General features: G+C 42.7%; 1 protein-coding gene across 6 annotated transcripts; it reads right to left on the bottom strand.

Moving 5' to 3' along the window:
• Positions 1–7509: 7509 nt before the first annotated feature.
• On the bottom strand, positions 7510–20447 carry MFSD1 (major facilitator superfamily domain containing 1). Of its 6 annotated transcripts, none has more exons than XM_026045151.1 (17): positions 20383–20447; positions 20251–20303; positions 20002–20114; positions 19122–19164; positions 18333–18400; positions 18108–18216; positions 17573–17675; positions 16676–16774; positions 16369–16480; positions 15291–15347; positions 14564–14720; positions 13301–13398; positions 12827–12939; positions 12325–12372; positions 11655–11715; positions 8696–8813; positions 7510–8453 (listed from the first exon to the last, which is right to left on the bottom strand). In XM_026045151.1, exons 1-17 carry the CDS (start codon positions 20399–20401, stop codon positions 8394–8396), a joined length of 1431 nt encoding a protein of 476 aa, XP_025900936.1. In that variant the 5' UTR covers positions 20402–20447; the 3' UTR covers positions 7510–8393. The 6 variants fall into 6 exon arrangements, with proteins under 6 accessions (XP_025900936.1, XP_025900937.1, XP_025900934.1 ...); XM_026045152.1 differs by having other exon boundaries at positions 8699–8813; XM_026045149.1 differs by lacking the exons at positions 7510–8453; positions 8696–8813; positions 20383–20447 and adding an exon at positions 9005–9788.
• Positions 20448–20723: the final 276 nt, after the last annotated feature.

Below are 20723 nucleotides of genomic sequence, written 5' to 3'. Positions count from 1 at the left end.
GGTATTTTGGACACCTGGGGGGCTGTTGTTTTAAACACAGTTGCAATAAAGTACAGAAGTTGATACCGTTAGAGGCTTGAAAATGGACAATCTCGTTAAAAAACGCTGGCTCTATGGAAGATCTCTGGCTGCCAATCACAGTGCAGGGAGCGCAATGATCTATAACCCTCATCCCCACAGCTAACCCATTTAATCTGATAATAAACATCAATCACGGGGTTTTATTGCCCCGTTCTGCAGCCTGAGCAGAAACCCTTGCTCCTGCCGACGAATTAGGCACCCCAAAGTGACTCCTGCAAACAAATGCCAACGTTAATATTCAGCACTAAAATTCCACGGGATCCATTTTTTAGTTAAACGCTACTGGAGCTGGGGGGAAAAAAGAACTTTGCACTGACAGAAATAGCTACAAAGCTCATTCAAAGCGGCGTAAGGAGCTCTGGTGCGAGGGAATTAAGTGGCTCTGGACATTCTGCACGGCAGCCCCTAGCTCCGGTGTCAGCGCGAGGTCCGGCCGCGCTCGCCCTCTCGGTGCCGGGGAGCAGCACAGCACTTTGTGCAAGCAGAAAACTGCCAGAAAAAACAAACCACATGCAGCCCGTTAATACGGAATGATGCCCAAAATACCGCTGCTTCAGATCCTCTTTCCAAACCGCAGAGCTATTTGAGAAGTAACTGAAATCGTGATGTTCCTTTGAACGCATCAGGCCTAAACACTGCTTGACGTTGTGTTTTTGCACTCGGGGGGAAAAGGTATTTATTTAAGTTACTTTTTTAAGTGTTTTTCTGCAAACAAACGTTTTCCAGGTCGCAGGGACATGCGGGAACGGAGCCCTGTGGAGCAGCCCCAGCACCGGAGCACCCTGCAGCCCAGCCCAGGACTAAAAACCCACAGAGAAGCCCCCATGTGGAGGCATTTTTAGTATTTCCCCAAATAAAACACCAGGGCTCGACCAGCAAACAGGCAGGGATGTGCACGCACGCCCGCGCTCCATCAATTAGCACCCATTGATCCATCTTCGTTAATCACCTCCCCGGAGCAAACGCTGCTCCGCGAGCTTTGCTCATGTGAAAACCACATCACCTTTGCACGCGGCATGGAAAACACGTGAAAGCAGCTGAATTTAGGCCTTATAGCCCCCAAACACATTTTAGTTGCTGATTAGAAGTGTTGGATCTGCTCAGAGGGAACTTCCCACTCGTCTCCAGCAGTCCCTAGTGCGCACAGAAAATTGCTCCAACAGGCTCCACATCAGCAATTTCCTAAGTGTTGCATTAAATCCAGACAGTTTTTTCATATCAAGACAGGAAAAAAATGCATATTAATCCACCAGCGAAGCAATGCATTAAGAATTTTAAACAGTTTTATCAGTATCAAAAAAAAAAGGAATTAAAAAAAAGGCATAATGCATCCTTTGCTGGAGAAGATACTGAGTCATTTTGGTTCATTTGGAGGCCATTTGCTAACTTTATTAGGCAGCATTCAGATGATGGATTTCAAAAGGATATTTGCTGTAGGAACAGGCTTTGTTTCTGAAGACAGTAATGAGGTTAACCTCATGAATAAATCCTTTACAGCAGCAGCCTGTACGAAGGGAAAGCAAAACAAAACAAAACAAAGATGCAGGAGAAAAAGAGAAAAACAATTTCACAGAGGAAGGAAAGGTTTGCACGGGCTATTGTGCTCTCTCTTTGATGCTTTTAAAACAATTAACATGCTTCAATTAAAACTTTGCCACAAATGACATTTGAGACAAGGCTGTTTGACTCCTTGGCAGGGGCTCTTTCAGCAGCTCAGGTACAAGTCTGGGTTTAGCATTAATTTTTTTTTTTTTAAGCAAAAAATTAAGATTTAATCTGCAAGCAAACAGAAGGCACCCTAACAGGCAACTTGCTGCATTTATTATTATTATTATTTTTTAATGAATCCCAAGTTTTGGATCCCTCCAAGCAGAAGGCAAAGGCAGGAGCCCTGCACTGTTCTCATCCCGCTCAGTGTCCCGGGACACTCCAAGCCCCAAAGCAATTTCAGGACACAGGGCACAGCCCCAGGTCACCTCTGCTGCTACTCACCAGGAATCCATAGTCATTTTAAGAGCCATTAGGCAGGTCTTAAAGAAGAGGTTATTTGCATCATATATTCATAGGCTTTTCCCTTCAGCAGAATAAACCATTACATTTCAGCACCAACAATGAGATATTTTTCCTTGAGTCAGCTTTAAAATAATGTTGACATTATAGTCAATACATTATATATCACTACATTTATGCCACAGCCTATCGGCATCAAAGTAAATCAATCTGAACACACAGCCTTTGTATTTAAATGAAGCCTCGTGGTCCCACACGTTCCCTTGGCTTTTCACTCAGCCCCTGGTCCGTGCATCAATCACCCCCGGCAGGTCTCACACGCTGCGTTATCAGCTCTAGTCTCAGCAATGAGTGTTTGAGCTGAGTTTTACACACAGAGACTGGAATATCGGCTTTGGGGAGCTGCTTTTGTAAGAAACTTTGGTGGCTTTAGTGCCACAAGTGAAGTTTTGTTATTAACGCTGTATGCAAGGCAAGGTGCATCCATGTCATGAAGGTTCCCCAAGTTGGCCAGCTTGGGCTAAGGCAAGAGCAAAGGCAAAATAAGCTGGTTTTTAGGCTCAGGGTAGCACATAGACTGATCTGGGAGCACTGAATGGGAAGAGACACAACAATGTGGGAATGATCCAGTTCAGGGGCTGACCGGGAACACGGTAAAATTGTTCTGAGAGACAACTGCCCATCAGGGCCCCCTCTTGGCCAACAGGCTGAGCTGATTTGTTCTCGCTGCTCTTCCAAAAATAGATTTAAAAAATGACATAATAACATAAGTAAGAATAAAACATGGAATGTGTTTGGTAGCATTGCATGAACTGATAGGCTAGGCAAGACCAGCACTGACAATAAAAGCAGTGTTTTTCCCTCAAAATACTGCTCATACCTTTGCTTCCCAAGCTGGTGGCCTCTCCACATGTGTTGCTCACTGCGTCCCTTCGCTAGCAGCTCTGCTCACATTTGTGGCCACAACATCTGCCAGAGTCCTCCAAAATCCAGGGGAGAACCTATCAACACCAGCAAGAACCTAGAACAACCAAAAACAGCCTTACTGTTAAGCAGGTCAATCAATTTCCCATAAATATCTATGTGGTAATTGAGATTTTTTTTTCATGAGTCGTGTGAAGAGGCCGGTTGCATGGAGTCACCGCCGCAGCTGGTGCGAGACGCCAGCTCCGTTATTTGGGAATTACTGACATTAGCAGCTGTTTTATATCCTGGGAAACAGCTCTGTAAACATGTAAACAAGTCAGTTAATTAAGATATTACAGTAACACAGATTTTAATAATTTGCAGAAGAGAACAGCCTGATGCTTGCAGATCTGCAGATACCATGGGAAAATTAAAGATACCCCTTTACTCCTTTGCTCCTCCAGAGGAAGCGGAGGAGAAGCGGTTTTTCCTCCTGTTTGTTGAAGGACCTTTTGCTTGTAGGATGACAGGATTTCAGCCTATAGTCACATACACTGGAATAGCTTTTAAGGCCATTTTTCTCTTCAATTTCATACGACAAGATGAGAGAGAGAGAAAGGAATCCAGATCATACATTTAAGAAGCAAGAGAGAAGCTCTTTTTTTCCAGTAAAAAATGGACCTGGGAAGTTGGCAGCAGCCTAAGCAAGGTGGACTAAACTGGGCCTGAGCAAACGGAGTGGACCAACATTCAAAATGCCAGTCTAGGAGAAGTGAGGTCTTTGGGGGACATCATCTACCTGGTGGGTCACAGTGAGCAAGAAACATCTGCAGCACGCTGGGACCCACCAAGGCTGTGCTATCAAAAGCATCTCTTAATTACATTTCCACTAAATTACAGAAAACGTGAGTGGCATTAGGCCTAGGTTAAAAAATGCCCCAAATCCCTGCAGATTCACGGATGTCAGGGAGAGAAATAGCCCTGGAAACAGCAATGTTAAAGCTTTCTAGTCAAACACAGACCTGAGGAGCAGCGCACAAATGCCCATGTCCTGTCCAGATTGACCCATAATGATGTTATTTATTTCAACAGGGCATGAATTAATTGCTAGGGAAGAGGCCATCTCCGGAAGAGATTTGACACTGCTGGATATGCTCCTCTTGCAAGAGTTTTCTTCGCATGGGAGAAAATCATCCTTTTTTGCTTTTCCGCAGAGATGCAGCTCAAGCAGGTCTGTGACAAGCACTCGGGTTCGGTTCAGGGCACAGCATCTAGTGAGCTAAGAACAGGAATTTGGTCAGTTCTGGCCACCTGGGTTCCCCTGAAGCGCAGGACCTTGAGCTGGGTTCCCACCAGCCTGCTCAGCAGCAGCATCGTAACCTGCACCAGGAGCTCCCGCTCCCCAGGGCTCTGCTCTTCAGAAACCGAGAAGCAAGAAGGGTGTAGAAAGCATCATCCCTTTGTGCTTCACTGGAAATGCCTGGACCACGCTGGGAATGTTCAGTGACTCCTCCTGGAAGCCAACGCTGCATCTGCATTTCACTCCTTTGCAACAAAGATAGGCCAGCAGAGCCAAAGGGAAAATAAGTTTGGTCTTTGATGTCAACGTGGTAGTAGTGACCTCTAGTGACAAGTTACTCGTAGGATACACAAGCACTTGGGAGAATAAACTGTGTTTCTCTCATCTTATATGTGGATCAAGTTGACTCGTCCAGAGCAACATCTCCTGCTGTGGGTTTGGGCATGAGCTGTCCCTCTGCTCGCTGCCCACTGGCGTCCTTCTCCTCCTGCACCTACAGCACATCTCTAACAGTGCCCGGCTTCTTCTTTCCGTTCCTCATCTTCTTGGTCTGCTGTTGCTTGACAATCAAGAGCCCCATCGAGAGCGCAGGGACACCAACCTCATTGGAAGCGCTGTCCATTAGAACCATTCTGCTGGTGTGTGGGGTTTTTGCTGTCTGCTTCTTGCCTTCCACGCTACCTGGACCATCTACCTCTTCATTTGGGGCACCAGGCAATGGGCAGGTAACTCTTTCAACACTGGATCTCGTTTTACACTATCTGGAGGCCCCTGGTGAGCCTCAACAGTTGCATCAACCTCCTCCTCCACTTTCCTCCTGAGCAAAGCAACGCGACCAGGCTCATTCTGGAGCTGGGACTGTGCAAGACAGAGCCTCTTGATAGAACACCAAGGAGACAGGTGCCCAGAGATGTCTTCCCTCGTCTTCCTTCTGCAGATTTGTTCCACTTAACTGAGTGCATTACTTGGAGATGAGCCATAAAATTCACCTGCACAGCAGAATAGAGACCCTATAACTGCAATTTCCCTAGCTGAAACAAACTTCAGTGTGGACAAGTTTGAAGAAGAACCAGAGGAACTACATTTATGAAGGAATAATGCACTCACCTTAATTTCCTGCATGAGATGTGCCTGATAAATAAAGCTGGATACAACCTTTCCAAAAAATACATCTACTGCTTCTAGTTATAAAGAGACCACAAACACAAATGATGGTGAATAAGCAAGGAAGATAGAGCCCACACAGCAATAAGCAATTGCCTGCAGCAATCAGTTATGTACCAAATGTTTAAATGCTATGGTTGTCCTTGACATCTACGAGAGCGCAACACACTTTGGCTGTTTGTATAAAATATAACACGCAAGAATCAGATCAGAAGCAGGTACCGCAGGAGAAACCCAACTTGTGCTGGTGCTGCTGGAAAGTCTCACCGCTTCCAGGCCCCACGTTGAAGCTCCAGGCAGTTGCAGACCCATCCCTGCACACAGACCGACTCTCCCTTCACCCACGCTCAAGGGGAGAAGAAATTATTCACCAAGGAAGCAAGGCAAAACAGCGGGAGCTGCTGGTGCTGTTCAGGTTGAAGACTTCAAGGCCCTGGATCATAGAAAGTTCATAAATAAGCACTGTTGTTGTAGCAGTGCTTTTCTAGGCTGTGCAAATCTGCGAACGCACTTACTTGGCTTCCCCTTTGTGTCAACGTGCGCCTGCCCCGTCCGGCAAACGCAGCTCGGGCGCGTTAGGAATAGAGACACCTCGTGCTGCTCCAGTACGGGGCTCAGGTGAACAGCTCTGCTCTGTCCCTCTGCTCGAGCACCTGCACAGCAACAGCAGCAGTTAAACAGCACCCACAGGGGTAAGATACTCGCTGGAGCAACAACGAGCTTTTGAAGTGAAAAGGGGGAAATCTGTTGGGAAGTGCAGTGATAAGGAGAAGACCCTGCTCCTCACAGCACCCGCTGCAGGAGGGATAGACAGGAGAGGGGTAACAGCTCATTTTCTTCACAAGCTGCACCTCCCTCTGAGATTTAGAGGTATTTCAATAAAATACAGTGTGGACTCACCTCTCACACTCCAAGACGAGCAGTTTGCAACCAAAGCTGTTCCAAACCTGCTGCAAACAGGACTTGTGCAGAGTTTGCCAAATTCTGCTCCAGCAGCACGTGCTCCCAGCTTCACCCTCCACAACCACCACAGCTAGATTTCCCACAATAAATAGATAATGAGAAAATACACCATGATCCACAAAAAACACTTTTTCCGTTTTGCTCTTGAGGGTCAACCTTCATGTGGAAGCCACACAGGCAGAGCACAGATACAGCAGCGAGCACTTGTGCACCAAGCAGGAGGAAAAAGCAGGAGACAGCAGAGGTTCTGCTCTGCCAGAAAGCTGCTGGAGGCAGGGCAACAAAACCCACACACCACGTCTAGAAATGAACAAGGCAAAGGAGAACGCCGGGCAGAAGACCCTCAGAGCAAAGACTAGGGCGTTCGGAGCTGAGCAGACACAGGCCGTGGTATCCGCACAGAAGTCAACCATTGCACTTGAGCAACACGTTTAACAGCACAGAGGAAGTAGGAACTGAAAATAACATTTCAGCAAGACACCAAATTCATAGTTATTGTCACATGAAGTACCAAGCTATACAAGCAGGGGAATTGCTATCTATAGCCATAACAAGACAGCGCTGGAGGAAAAGCAAGGACACATTAACAAGAGCAAGCAGGGGGAGGGGACGGGGAAGAGCAAGAAACAAAGAGAGAAAAAAAGAAAATGCATCAACCAGCAAGTGACTTAAGTGGGGGAAACTTCTCCTTTGGATCTTCAAAGACACTTGCTCTGAAACACCAACTATTTCTCAGGGGAAAGCAGAAGTTAACCACATATTACAAGCGGTAAGATAAGAAGAATACAGGCACCAGCATCCATTTGAAGTTTTTATTTTAAAAAGGCCCAGAATTCACAAGTCGTCAAGCACATTAATCAGCCTTGCATCATCCGGCCTCCCAGCTGATGGTGTTGGGTTCTCAAGGGCGGCCCAGAAAGCACCAGCAAGTCATGCCAGGCCGAGGGGCTCCCCCGCGGCAGTTACCTCGGAAGCTCCTGTTTTCTTTTCCCAGATCCTTCTTCAGGACACAGAATGACCACCAACAAAACAGTCCTGGCAGAGTCTTGCAGGAAGGTGATACAACATGAAAGAAATTTCCACTGGAAAAAATATCTTAAAAATGAGTTCCAGAAGGTCTCCAACTGCTCAAGAAAATAAGGTGCTCCTTCCTTTTAAAGATTAGCTTAGTTTAAGAATGTGTCTGATCCTGTAATCAAGCCCATATAGTTAGGAAAAAAATATATATATAATTGGAAAACGGGGCCTGCAGGAACCAGTAGGAACAAGCCTTCCATTGAAATTATGCAAAGCACTTCATCACGAAGTTATACAACATTCTTCCACAGAATGGAAAACTTCAGTTCTTCATACAACCTTTCCATAGTTGTCAGTCACAACCTTTTAAAGATTTACCAATTTTCACATTAATCAGGACTTGTGTGAGGTTACAGCCACACCTGTGACCTAATACAAAATTCAGGAGCATTTAAAAAGGAACATTAAAATCATAATTTGGTTTACACCAAAGTATTTGTTTTGACCATAACAAAAAACAAGTCAATATTTTGCCACCTTTTTCTATAAGAAAAATAAAACAGAGGATCTGCAAGTTGGTAACAAAGGTGCCCAACTTTTTTTCCCCAAGAATCTCACTAAATCCCACGCCCACATCAAGACTCATTTCACAGCGAGCTGACTCTTTCAGCAAAGCTTTCCCATTTCAGACTTGCTGAATAGTAAGAACAGATCCAAGTCTTAGCTATTTTAGTGTAACATGTAGTTACCAGGTTCAAATACAGAGCCAGATGATTCTTCTTTGGTATCTTTGTTATTTACCCACGGGGAGAGGGAGTTGAAGCTGAATATTTTAAAAACAGTCGCAGAAGTGGTGCATCATTCTGCTTGCACTTGCATTAGCTCTCAGTACTAGCAGAGTTTTGTGTACAGGAACTGCAGGGTACTTCTGCCCTTACCAACGGGCAAGATGCTATTTCAGCATGCTTCTATGTGCCATTGTTGATAAGTAGGAAGAGTAATTATCTGGCAGCTGCAAAAATAGAATTAAAAAAAAAAAGTCATGCACCTTATTAAGACTACTCTTCACATCATAATTGTGAGTCACTTCCATTAGATTTTTAGTTACAATGGGCAAGACCTGCTCTTTGAAAACAAGGAAGCAGATGGCATTTTAGAAGCCAATTTCCTGGCTCTTTGAAGCAAGAAGCCAAGTTTGACATTAGCATCTTACTGCTCTGTTCTTACTTATTAAAACCCCTACTTTGTTACTAATACCTGAGCGCCTAGTTTGGAGAGGTATCTATTCCTCAAACTAAAGTCATCAGCTTTTGGCAGTAATTTAGCCAAGTCATCTTCATTTTGACGTCTGAGTCTCTCTTGTTCTTCTGCTCTGCAAAAGAAAACTGGTTTAAGAGCCTTGCACCGACTAGTGCAAATCCAAAACAGCTTTATCTTGTGCTTGTTTTCTAATGTCTCTCATGTTTACAGATGAATAGTCAATGTCAGATTAAAAGACTAAAGATATGTCTAGATTATACTACTTTGGTACAAAGAAAAAGAGAGGCTATTTTCTAAAGTTTGCTTTTATTTAGGCTGTAATACTTCAGTACTTTTGTTTTCACAGATTACAACATGCTCAGTTCTCATAACAAAATTTATACTCTCCCTTTATTAAACAAATTTTCATCCCTTAAAGTGTATGAAGACATTACAAAAAAGAAGCAGTTGCCAAAAATACAAATAAAAGACTGCTCAGCAGTCTTCAGAGTTGATAGCAGTCTTCTACAAAAGAACCAATATTTGACTATAGTTATTGCTTATTTCCCACCAAGCCTTAAAGAGAAACAAGCCTGAATGAACCCCAGATATGCTTAACTTAAGACATTGGTTTGCATTAAGCTTTGCATTAAGTGACAAAGGCAGTAAACACAGTGACCCGTTTCAAAGTTCTGGAAGACAGCGAACCTCAAAGTACATAAAATGCTCTTATATTAGTAAACCTCTACTCCCACCAAAATAACATTGAACTGTGTGTAATGACAACACTTTAGACTTTATTTTAAGACAAAGTTTGCTTCAGGCTGCGGAGTACCTTCTCCAGTGACCAAGCTTAAACAGTGTGAAAGGCTATAAACCAATTTTGTGCAAATATTAAGAAAACAGATCTGGCATTAATTAAAACTGGTTACAAAGCATGAAATCTAGCCATTTACTGTAAAATCCTCAGCATGTTTGTCTCTTTTCCAAAAAAAGAACTGTCCACAACTAACCACCAAACTAAAAAACATCTTATTTCTTCAGGTTGACTTGTGGCTGATCACATGCTCCCCACTTCTGGATGATATTTGCTATTCAACTTTCTTTTCTGCAAAAAACATTGCAATGAAAATTACTAGAAGTAATGCTCTAGGGCACAATATCCCACAGTGTACCCTAACACAAAACCATCCTTGAGTAAATACTGGAAGTGTTATGTGCAGCCCACAGGTATCGGGCAGTTTAAAAAGAGCAGCTGTGTGGACACAGAATTCCTTTACTCCCAGATAAAAGGGGTTTTTTTGTTTAGTATCACTTATGGACAATTATACAGCCTCATTCTAGAAACATCTAGAAGCTCCATTTATAATAGATGTCATGTTAGAAAAGGATCTCTTTGGAATGAACTTAAGAGCAGCAAGATGCAGGGCAACTACAGAGCAATTTTAACTACTTATTTAAAAAAAACAGTAATATAGCAGGTAAACTTCAAGATTTAAACACCTGCTGAGCTGAATTAGCTCAAAATATAAAGTATATCTAAACAAAAACGTCACATTGTTCACATATAAGCAGTTCAAACTCTGCAGATTAGCCTGACACGACATTAAAGATGCAAAATCAATTTTTTTTTTTAAATGAAGTATCTTGAAAGCTCATGTTAACAAGAAATTACACGTTCATATTACAAATACTGAGCTTTAAGGCTGCTAAGGTTAGAAGAAGTCAGGAAATGCCCACTATGTGGACACACACTGTGCCCCTTTCCAGCAGTTCTGCATCACAATCTCGGGGGGCAGGGGAGGGAACCACCCCAGATCTCACATTTCTTACAGTTGCCCCACCCATAAGCATCAACATACACTTATGCTTGAAACGCAGTAAAATAAATACACTGAACAAGACTTTGTCTCCATTGCTTTGGCATTTTCCAGTCAGCAGGTTTTAATACTTAGAGCCCACATTACTTAACCCTCAAGCAAACACATCCTAACAATCCTTAAGCACTAAACACTGAAGTAGACAGTGGAAAAGTAGTGTAACGGTTTCTTTGTTTTGGTTTTGTTCTTTCCTTTTTGCCTTTAAGGTGACATCTCAATGGATTTTAAATTCCGTACAGTGGGTTTTTTCCCCCCGCCTCCCTTTCCTTCCCCATCAGAGAAGGTAACTGCTCTGCAAGTTATGAGACTAACTCAGTGTCAGCCTGAAAGCCCTTCATTCAGCATTTCTGGATAGCAAAGATAAAACAAAAAAGCAAGTAAATCTTCTGCTCTGCAGAGGGGATAAAGCTGGTACCATGGGACACTGGGAGTCAACCAATGGTAGATGGGCAGCATCTTCCATATTTTATTTAACAACACTCTTTAAAAAAAAAAACCCACACACCACAATTTCAGCTGTTTGGATAACACAAAACAATGCATTTTTAATGTGTCAATGTCTTGTTGAGAGCAAAGAAGCAGATTTTAAAATTACTATTCTGAAGAATGAAGAATGTCACTGTCCTCATCTTCTGTAGAGGAAAGCAAGTCATTCAGGTCCCTTGCAGAATGAAATCTGATTAATTGGATCAGCTGTTAGAGCTGGCTCATTTTGTGAATTTCTGCTCTCAACCTTCAAGTATTCAAATTCCTTTTAAAAAGAAATTGATTCCACTTTATTGGAGTCCCCACATCCCATTTCCTTTCTGAAGTGGAAACTTTACTGAAGTTAACAGCATTTATACAGAATCCAAACAGCTTCCCAGTGTCACATTAGCACTGAAATTTAGATTCAAGCCAATTTTTGAAGACAAGGAGTTAAATTTAGACTTCTAAGCAACACAGCAAGAGGATCATGCTGAAATGAGAGGGGAAATAACTGGGGGCACTCTGAGAGATACAGCTTTTAAAACGACACTTCATAAAATTAGTCCACTTAACTACTTTATGTTAACTCTTTCATAAAGAGACTGTTCTCTGTTCTTTATACTTACTCAGTTGCAGTTACTTTTTGCATTTTTTCCCTTTTCTTTGCAGACCAGTTAAGATCACCTCCTGCAAGAGAAGCCCATACAACAGTTAGAAAGCGTTCACTGCCACCCAAACACTCACGTGCTGGAATATCACAAATCCAGAGTAGACAATAGTAATTTCAAAAAGCAAAAGCTACAGATGAAAATAAAGAGAATCAGGAATGAAGAAAGGTTGAAATTAAATAAGAAGTTCTGTCGCAGACCCCCCAAGCAGATCTCTTTTTCACATTTGTGAGTTACTTTTTATATTTGCGGTATGTTTTACCACAAATGTGGATATACGCTGTGCATACATTTGCAGGTATGTATACAGTCAAATTGCCAAGCAGCTGGGAACAATTTGAAGTTATCTGCTAAATATCCTCGGTGTTCATTCAAGTTAGCTGAAAGGAGAGGTGAAGCAGGTCCTGATGATCAGATTTAGTATCTTGGTAAGGTTCAGGGGATTACACACTAATCTGTCTAGGAAAAAAAGACATTATGAGGACAGTTCCCACCAATAAATGCTGCTGCTAACCAATCCATGAGCTATAGCATCTGGCAGGGGCTGTTCAACCATAAACAGCTCACCTGGATAGCTTTAGGAATCATGATCAAAGACAAACATCTAGACAAAGTGAAAACACTTTACCTGTGAGATGATTCACAAAATACAGCATCACTACAGCTATTAGTGACACTACAAAAAAAAAAAAAAAAAAGAGTTGTCAATAAAACACATAAGAACATACAGTGAGCAATAAACAGGATTTTTCTCAACAAAGCAGACTTTTGCCAGAATTACTTAATCAGTTTTGAAATACGCACTACACTTACCAGTAGTAAAACTAAAATAACTTTGAGTACTTTGTTTATTCTAATAAAAGTAATCATATAAATATAGCCTTTAAAGGGATAATTTGTCTATTTTTTATTGACTCCTCATTTTTTTCAATACACAAGTTACTTACGTCTCTTCAAAAATACAAAATACTTCACTAAAATGAGTTACTCTCAAGACTGCCACATTTGAAACTTCTATCCAACTACACATTAAAGGGCAGTTGCTTTAATATCGTCTGTAAAATGGTAGTAAAAGCTTAATAAGCTCTCCTGAATGCACAGAAACAGTTTTCAATGTTTTTGGTACTCACAGCAGACGCAAGCACTGAAGAACACTTCAAGAAACAGATATCCCCTTGTGTCCAGTATCATGCCAGCTGCTATGGCAATAATTGCCAGACCCAGATTCTGGATAGACTGCATGCTAACACATGAACAAAGGGTTATCACTGCAGGGCTTTTATTTTAGGTGCCTTTTTTTTTTNTTTTTTTTTTTTTTTTTTTTTTTTTTTTTTTTTTTTTTTTAAACAGGGAAGAAAAAACACATTAGTGGCAATGAACAAATTTAACCTCTTCCCTAATGTTACACAAGGACACTCGTGACTCCACATATTTGCAGATGCTTCTGGGCATGCACCAGAACCACAGTCTACCACACATACATCCTGAAACTACATGAGGCTTCCTGTTACTATGAACTCCATGGAAGTTATTAACCATTAATTTACTAAATTGCTTGAAATTCAGTAACTCTGCAGGATAAATAGACCGATATAATGACTTACAAGCCATAAGCAGTTCCCAGCTGATGTTCTGGAACGACAAAGGCCACCATGGGCCACAGGGCACAGGCGAGCAGCGAGTAAGCGACTCCCAGTAAGCACTGGTGAAACAAAAACAAACAAACAGGTATTAGGTACAGGGCAGTTTTTGTGGGTGAAATTTTAATATACGAACTTATTTCCCTCCTCAAAAAACTAAATACATATGCACATTTGGAAGCAGAGGTTGCTTTTCCCAGGCTTATCTGAAATCTTATCACGAAGATCATTTAAACAAAACAACCGCTTCCCTCAAGCCAACTAATCAAACTAGATGAATTTTGGTCTCATCATAAAACATGATACACCATGATATACCTCTATTAAAAGCTCTCAGCTTGGCAGGGAGGCGGGGAAGGGGAGGACACAGATTTCTATTACAGCCAAGAAATTTTTCAATCAAGGATCATATACAAAATAAAAAACACACACACACGAAACTCTGCACACACATTCTACAGAAATCCCACAAACATGTCTGAATCAATGAAAGTATTTTTCCCCATACATTTTAACATCCAAAAGCAAAATGATCCAGAAACTAAAGGCTCTGTAATAGGCCTCAAAAGAAAGAAAATGAGCCTGACATTAATAACGAGAGCAAGATCATCAGTGCTGAATTGCACCAGGGAAAAGAACATAAAGACAAGCACCCTATTTTTAACCCTCATACATGCTTTAAACCCTCATACCAGCTTTAAACCTCTAAACCCAAGTTCCAAAGACAATTCTCTGAAAATTGGCCCTGGGAAGGGGGAAACAATGAGGATCTTTCCTGAGGCGTACCACTACCCAATACAGTATATTAGAGCCCAATTAATATCGCTGTTAGTTATATTAATAAACTTCGGAAATACATCAGGAGAATAAAATTAAAGAATCGCTGCTATGAGTGGTGCTATGAGCTGCACCTGAACAATCACCACTCAAAAAGTACATTTACTGCGGTGCAAAAGTTACTGTGCAAAAGTTACTGTACAAAAGTACATTTACTGCTACCCACTACGTAATACCAAAACCAAAATGTAATCTTCAGGTCACAGACAGTTCATGATGGTTTCACCTCTTCTGCACACTTTGCTTATATATCAGTCAAAAATTCCCAAGGAGCTTCTGAGGACTAGCTAAAGTCAGAAGATGGAGGTAGCACATGGAGAAGGATTCATCAACTCACATTTCCTATTTTATCATATTGGGTTATATAGTCTCTTAAGAAAAATCAATTACCATTGCTACCCAGGGGTTCCAGAAGGTAAAAGCCAACATGATGTGAGAAGCGAGTGTAGTTACTACAGCACATAAAACCCAGATGATATTCTTGCCAACTTTATCCACCAGGAGGCCAAAAACAGGCGACAAAGGTGCCGATATGATATAAACTATACTGCAAAAGAGGAAGAGAATTGAACATTAGTCTCAGACAGCATTTTGTTCCAAAATACAAGTACCAACCCATAAAATGTCCAATTCCCCTATTGCTTACGAAATCTTAATCAAACAAAAACCTCAAAACAAAACAAACAAGAAGTCAAAAATTCACAGAGGTCCACGGACATCAAAACGCTCGGTAACCATTATAGAAAAACTGATACATTTAAAACATTTGGTCCACAGATTCCAAGAGCTTTATGTTTTGCCATATTGCAGGTTCATCCCCAAACAACGAAAGTTTCATTGAGTTTTTAAACTCTTATCACTCTGAATAGAATCCCCAGGTATCAGGGTACCCCTGAGGCAGAACTTACTCTTCTGATTCTTCAACATGAAGATCTAAGATTCTTTTTTTACTTAAATAAATACTATTTCCGAGTTATTTCTCAGGCCATGGGAAGCTTAACTACGCACCTAAATGTAAGCCAGCTTCAATAGTAGATTCCCAGCTTTCAGAGCTCAGACACCTAACACTTTTCAAAACACAGTTGCATGTTAATTTGCTAAAGCAACCACAAAATACCTGTTAATCGCACTTGCTTCTTGAGATGAGAATTTGAATTTCTCAATGAAGAAGACCCTAAGGATAAAGAAAGCGTTTAGGAAAGTTTAGAACAACTCACACTTGCAGGAAAATTAAGTTAAACTAAGTAAACATCCTAGTTAAGTATCCTAGTTTACAGACTACTTTTAAATATAGCTTTGAGTGACATCTGCCACTTCTTCATAAAAGATTCTAATTTGTAAGACATTTAGGATCTTCTTAAGGCACACATTTTTTTTTTCCCCCCTCAGGACTGTTCAAATTGCACTTTGGTGAAGCCAGCCAAAGGATACAGCTAAAGCATAACTGAGTAATAAAGACATCAGCTCCAAAAACACTGTACAAGACCAAGGTGAGGCTTTTCAGAACACACATATGAGCAGAAAACAGGCACACACGTTAGCCTGGAGATGTCTTACAGTCAGCAAGCTCAAACTCTCCTTCTCACTCCATATGCACTCATTATCTTGAGATCCAACCCAATAACATTCAAAACACCTGATTGATCTATCATTAGATCAAGTCATGAGTTTCATTAAAAACCTACAAAAGAACTTCGAATTTCACCTTTAATATATATTAAAATCAGTACATTAAAAGAACCTTAGCCCAAAGCTGCAACCATGTTCATTTAAACCTCCACCTCATACTCATTCAACAGTGCATCAGTACAGAAGAAATTCTGCATGGAACTATCCACAGATTTCTGCACTGAAATTTACGGTATGTTTTTGATCTGCATCAAGTTTTAATCAAGCAATGGAAAGTGCACTACACCTTAGCATTCTGACTACTCTGGGAAATACCCCTGCTCAGCACAAAGCTCAGCAGATAAGGAAACCATAATACTACAATTACTTGTATCACAAGTATTCTTAATCAGTGCCACAGAGAAAGAGTGACAAGCCCTAGCATAGACCTGCTAAGGGAAGAATTGTTCTGTAGCTACCTGCAATACTTAAACATTAGCCAAAACTCCCCTTTTCAAGTAACACTATAACTGGCTAAACCCTGGCCAGATTCAAAGGGAATAGCCACATTTTAGCAAGATACTCACTTTCCAAGTCCAATGAAAGGAAAAACAGCTGCGTAGTAACAAACACAGATTACAAATATAAGCCACAAAGACAAAGAGAAGTCCTTCACATCCGTGAGCTTGATCACTTCACCTGGAGTAAAAAATATTGTTTCAGTCAGCATAAACAAATCAAAAATTCATCCATACTGAACAAACACTAGGTTAAGTAAGAGTCCCTAATAAAGCATCCAAGAGTGTAGATAGTGGTCGGACTGTATGAAGTTTACATTGGTCAGAATTAAACCTAGCCCAGAGCGTAGCTAACCTTGCCACCCATCCTACTCACCAGTTTTCCCTTGCTCTTTACAAAGCAACTTCTCTGCTCTCTTGTCCAGATAAGCAAGGATTAATGCACAAGCCAGGGAAAAGAGACATGTTGTGCCACCTGCAAGAAGGCAACGTGACATGTTTACTTAATGTCAAAAGTAGTAAATTGCTTTTTAAGCATAATACATTACATTTTATATATGTATGCATATCTGTATATATGTAATTAGCATATCCAATGCTTATTCAGTCTGTTTACTCACACTCATTTGCCATACACACAAGATTCAATGGCGGTATAGCTCAAAGAATTGTAAATGTTTAAAGCTACAGTCCTCTTCAGGTCTCTGATCTGCCTTGATTTTGAACTACTGTTTATTCCAAAATATTAGTACTGCCCAGCACAGCCAGACTCCTTTACCTGCACCTTGTTATAACAACAGCTCAGCTTGGTTTCTTTTACAAGCATCAGTGCCTTGATACTCATGCTCAGAGAGGAGGGAAACTAACGCAAAGGGACCTGAAATTTCACTTCTGTGTGTTAGACATAACTGCACACAAGCTTTTACAGAGCATTCTTCAAAAAGGTTTTCAAGCCTGTTGCAAGAGATTTGACCAAATCATACTGTTGAATGTTTGCTCAACATAAAGCATTTCAGCTCCATAAAAAAAATCAAGTTTCTATCTTACAACCACAGAAGCCACATAGTATTATAAGACACAATAATCTTACACCTCGCATAATGACAGCACGTGACATAACTTTAAGCATTGGTAGTGTCCAAGCTGTTCTTCCCAGTCTCAAGTACTCATCATTTTCTTGCATTCTAGATGACAAGCCATTAACATACGTGCATATTGTTCAGGATGAAGCCCAAAACACCCGGTGTGACAGCAACTTAAATACACTACTAACCTATCATGAGAGTTAACCCAAGAGCACTGTGGCCAGTGTGCCCCAGAAGATGCTGAACTCTGGAGTATACCCATCCCATGATATTCATGTTCACCGTGCTCCCCTAGGCAGAACAAACACACGTGAAGGACAACACATTTTACAATATGAATTCAAAATGGCACAGCTAAATGCAGTCACACAATTCATCACTTCTGGCAAAAGGAGAAAAAAATCAAAACAACAACATCAAAAACCCCACAAGTTTCTTACAAAAACACAACAGTAACAAATAAAGGTAGTGATTTCTTAAAAGTGGCCATTCCAGCTCACTTATCAGGAGCTGCTCTTGAAGTCTCAGAGCCACAAGCTGCACTCAGATAAGCCAATGTTCACAACACATCAAGAATTCATATGAAACCTTTAATATGTAAACTCATTTTCACCCAAAAAGCTTCCTAGCGAGCCTTAGTAACACTGCTTTCCACTTGTTTCACTGCTAAACCAAACTGAACATCAGAAATTTTAAGAGTAAGATATAAAGCTTTAAACTTACAATTCTGGCCATGCTTAGCTGTAATCCAAACACAAGATTTAATTCCTTGCCTTTAAACCAACTGACTGCATAAGTGTTTTGTGCCACAGCTAAGGACTCTCCACCTATTCTGGAAAAAGGAGAAACGAAACATGTTAATTGCAACACCCAAAGCAACAAGAAAGCAGTCCCATTTGTAGCCATGCCTACCATGTAGCCATGCAGGCTACATTCAGCTAGACTCACCCAAACACAAATCTGCCTGCTTCCATCAGCCAGAAGGCGTTGATTAGTGCTCCCACTGCAAAAATCACCTGCGAGTCAAGCACATGGGAGAAATTATCATTTCACACTTGAAGTACAGAACAAACAAGTTTCAGAACTGGTAAAAACACTTTCCCTTTCCTCGACCCAAAGGAATATTTCACATTCTCTTCCTGGTTGCAGCCTTTGTCCTTAGCTCCCTCTGCCTTACACCTCATCCCAGCCAGCTACCCGATATCCAAGCCAGTCCACCCTGAAGCTGCACTCAGAAAACATCTCTAGGTGCCAGTTGTGCCCTCACCCAATGCACTGTGTGCAGGGCTGCTCTGGCCTCCGTCCCCAGCCACTCCTGTGCCCTGCGATGTCCGAACAGTCAAGGATGGACAGGGAGGTCATTAACCTTCATCCCGACCACAGAGAGGCCAGCACAGGTACATAGGCACAAACCAATCTACCTGAGCTGGATAAAGACTAAATTCCTATGTTACGTGAAAATGTAAGCAGATAATTTAAGATAAATTTATAGGCTAGGTGTTAGTCACGTCCTAATAACTTGACTATGCCACTTCTGTACTAACAAAGGATTTTATTTAAATAACATGCATAAGCATGTGCTGGGAGAAAGGTCACCCTGGGTTAGGGTTCTCCCCTATCCGTTCTCTTCCCTGCTTCCTCTCACCTGGAATACACATCACCAAGAGAAGCAGCCTCGTTTGTTCTTTTCAGAGATATTTCAAGCATATCACCCTTCAGCCTCCCATTTGCACTTACCTGCCCAACACAAACAAAGATACTAAATATTACTGTGCCCAACCTGGAAGAAAAATAAAATGATTTAATGAATAACAACATTTTTGTTTTCCTATAAAACACAGTATTATGTCTGCAGCAAGGAACACGGGGAAGGACAATAAGCAGTGCAAGCTCTCCCTAACAAATGCCACTGCTTCATCAGAAATAGATGGTAGGGACTAGCAATAACTTTACTGGAGCTGGAATACGTGACAGCTGGAAGTAGTTCACTGTACCCTGTAACAGTGCAGGTCACCCAGGAAAGTCTACAGCACCTCTAAATTCCCGCTGTTAACTGCAACTACTTGGCTCCACTGAAGTGACCAAGGTTACACACGTGTTCTGAGAAGGCCTGCGACCCCTGTAATCCTGTCGACGTTACATTAAACAGAAGGAAGAGTTTTGTTAGCTCGACATTAGCTTTTAAGTAGCACTGGCCCACAATAACCTCGAACCATTAACCTGCAATCCACATCCAAAACCAAACTATGATGAAACACCTAACGCCCCCCAGCCAAAAAGCTGCAATTCATCGAACAACGGGCATGAGTCTTTCCATGTAGTTACAAAAATACTCTGAATATTCTAATTGCAACTCCAATTTATGTAACGTTTATTAACGCTTGCATTACAAAACAAACAGGGTCACCCTTAAGGAGATTCAGGCAAAGATGGGATCTCTGTGCCCCGTTTCGCACGTTTTTGCTAGAGAAGCGCATTGTGCACTTAGAGCTTCAAGGAAAGGCAGGGAAAGCTCCCGCTCTGTCACAGAGCGAGTGTCTCTCTGTCAGCAGAGAGGAACCAACAGGGACCCGAGGGCCTCGCAGCCCTTGGGGCGCCACTGCCCACGGCCTCTTACCGTATCCCGAACACTCTGTCTATGAGGAAGCCACCGAAGAAACAGAGCACCACGTTGGGCCAGGAGTACCAGGCATAGAGAGCCATGAACTGGGCCGTGTTCACCTTCATGTCCTGAGGAGAAGCAGAAAGGGATTAAAAATAAGAAGCAGTAAATGAGGCGGGGGAAAGGGGGAAATGAGGGAAAAGGGGGAGCAGGAGTGCTGTTACTGCTGGTGAGGGCACAGGACCGCAACAGAATGCTACTCACCGCCTGCACTTGCGTCTGCAGGGCGGCCGGGTTGTCGTAGCAGAAGTAGCTGCCTGCAAGGACAAGGAGAGGCCTCAGGGCCCGGCCGCGCGCGGGGAGGCCCCGGCCCGGCCGCCGCCCGCCGCCACGCACCGAAGCCCAGGAAGCACATGAGGGCGAGCACCAGCAGGCGGTGCGGCAGGCGGCGCGGGTCGCAGGCGGCGCCCAGGCCGCGGGGCTCGGGCTCGGGCTCGGGCTCGGCGGAGCCAGAGCCGCCGCCGGGGCCCAGCAGCGCCCGCTCCTCCTCCTCCTCCGCCACAGCCGCCGCCATGGCCGCCCGCCCGCGCGTCACGTGCGCCGCCGCCACGTGACCGCCGGCGCGTCACGCGCCGCCCGCGGCTCTGGGGCGGCGCTACCCGTTGCCATGGCGCCGCGGCGCGCGGGGGTCGCCGTTGCCATGGCGCCGCGGCGCGCGGGGGTCGCCGTTGCCATGG

The sequence above is a fragment of the Nothoprocta perdicaria genome, unplaced genomic scaffold (assembly GCF_003342845.1).
Source record: "Nothoprocta perdicaria isolate Ctin4 unplaced genomic scaffold, notPer1 scaffold_4, whole genome shotgun sequence".
Taxonomy (NCBI): domain Eukaryota; kingdom Metazoa; phylum Chordata; class Aves; order Tinamiformes; family Tinamidae; genus Nothoprocta; species Nothoprocta perdicaria.
Note: the sequence above shows the minus strand (reverse complement) of the source record. Positions and strands in the feature narration are given on the sequence as shown.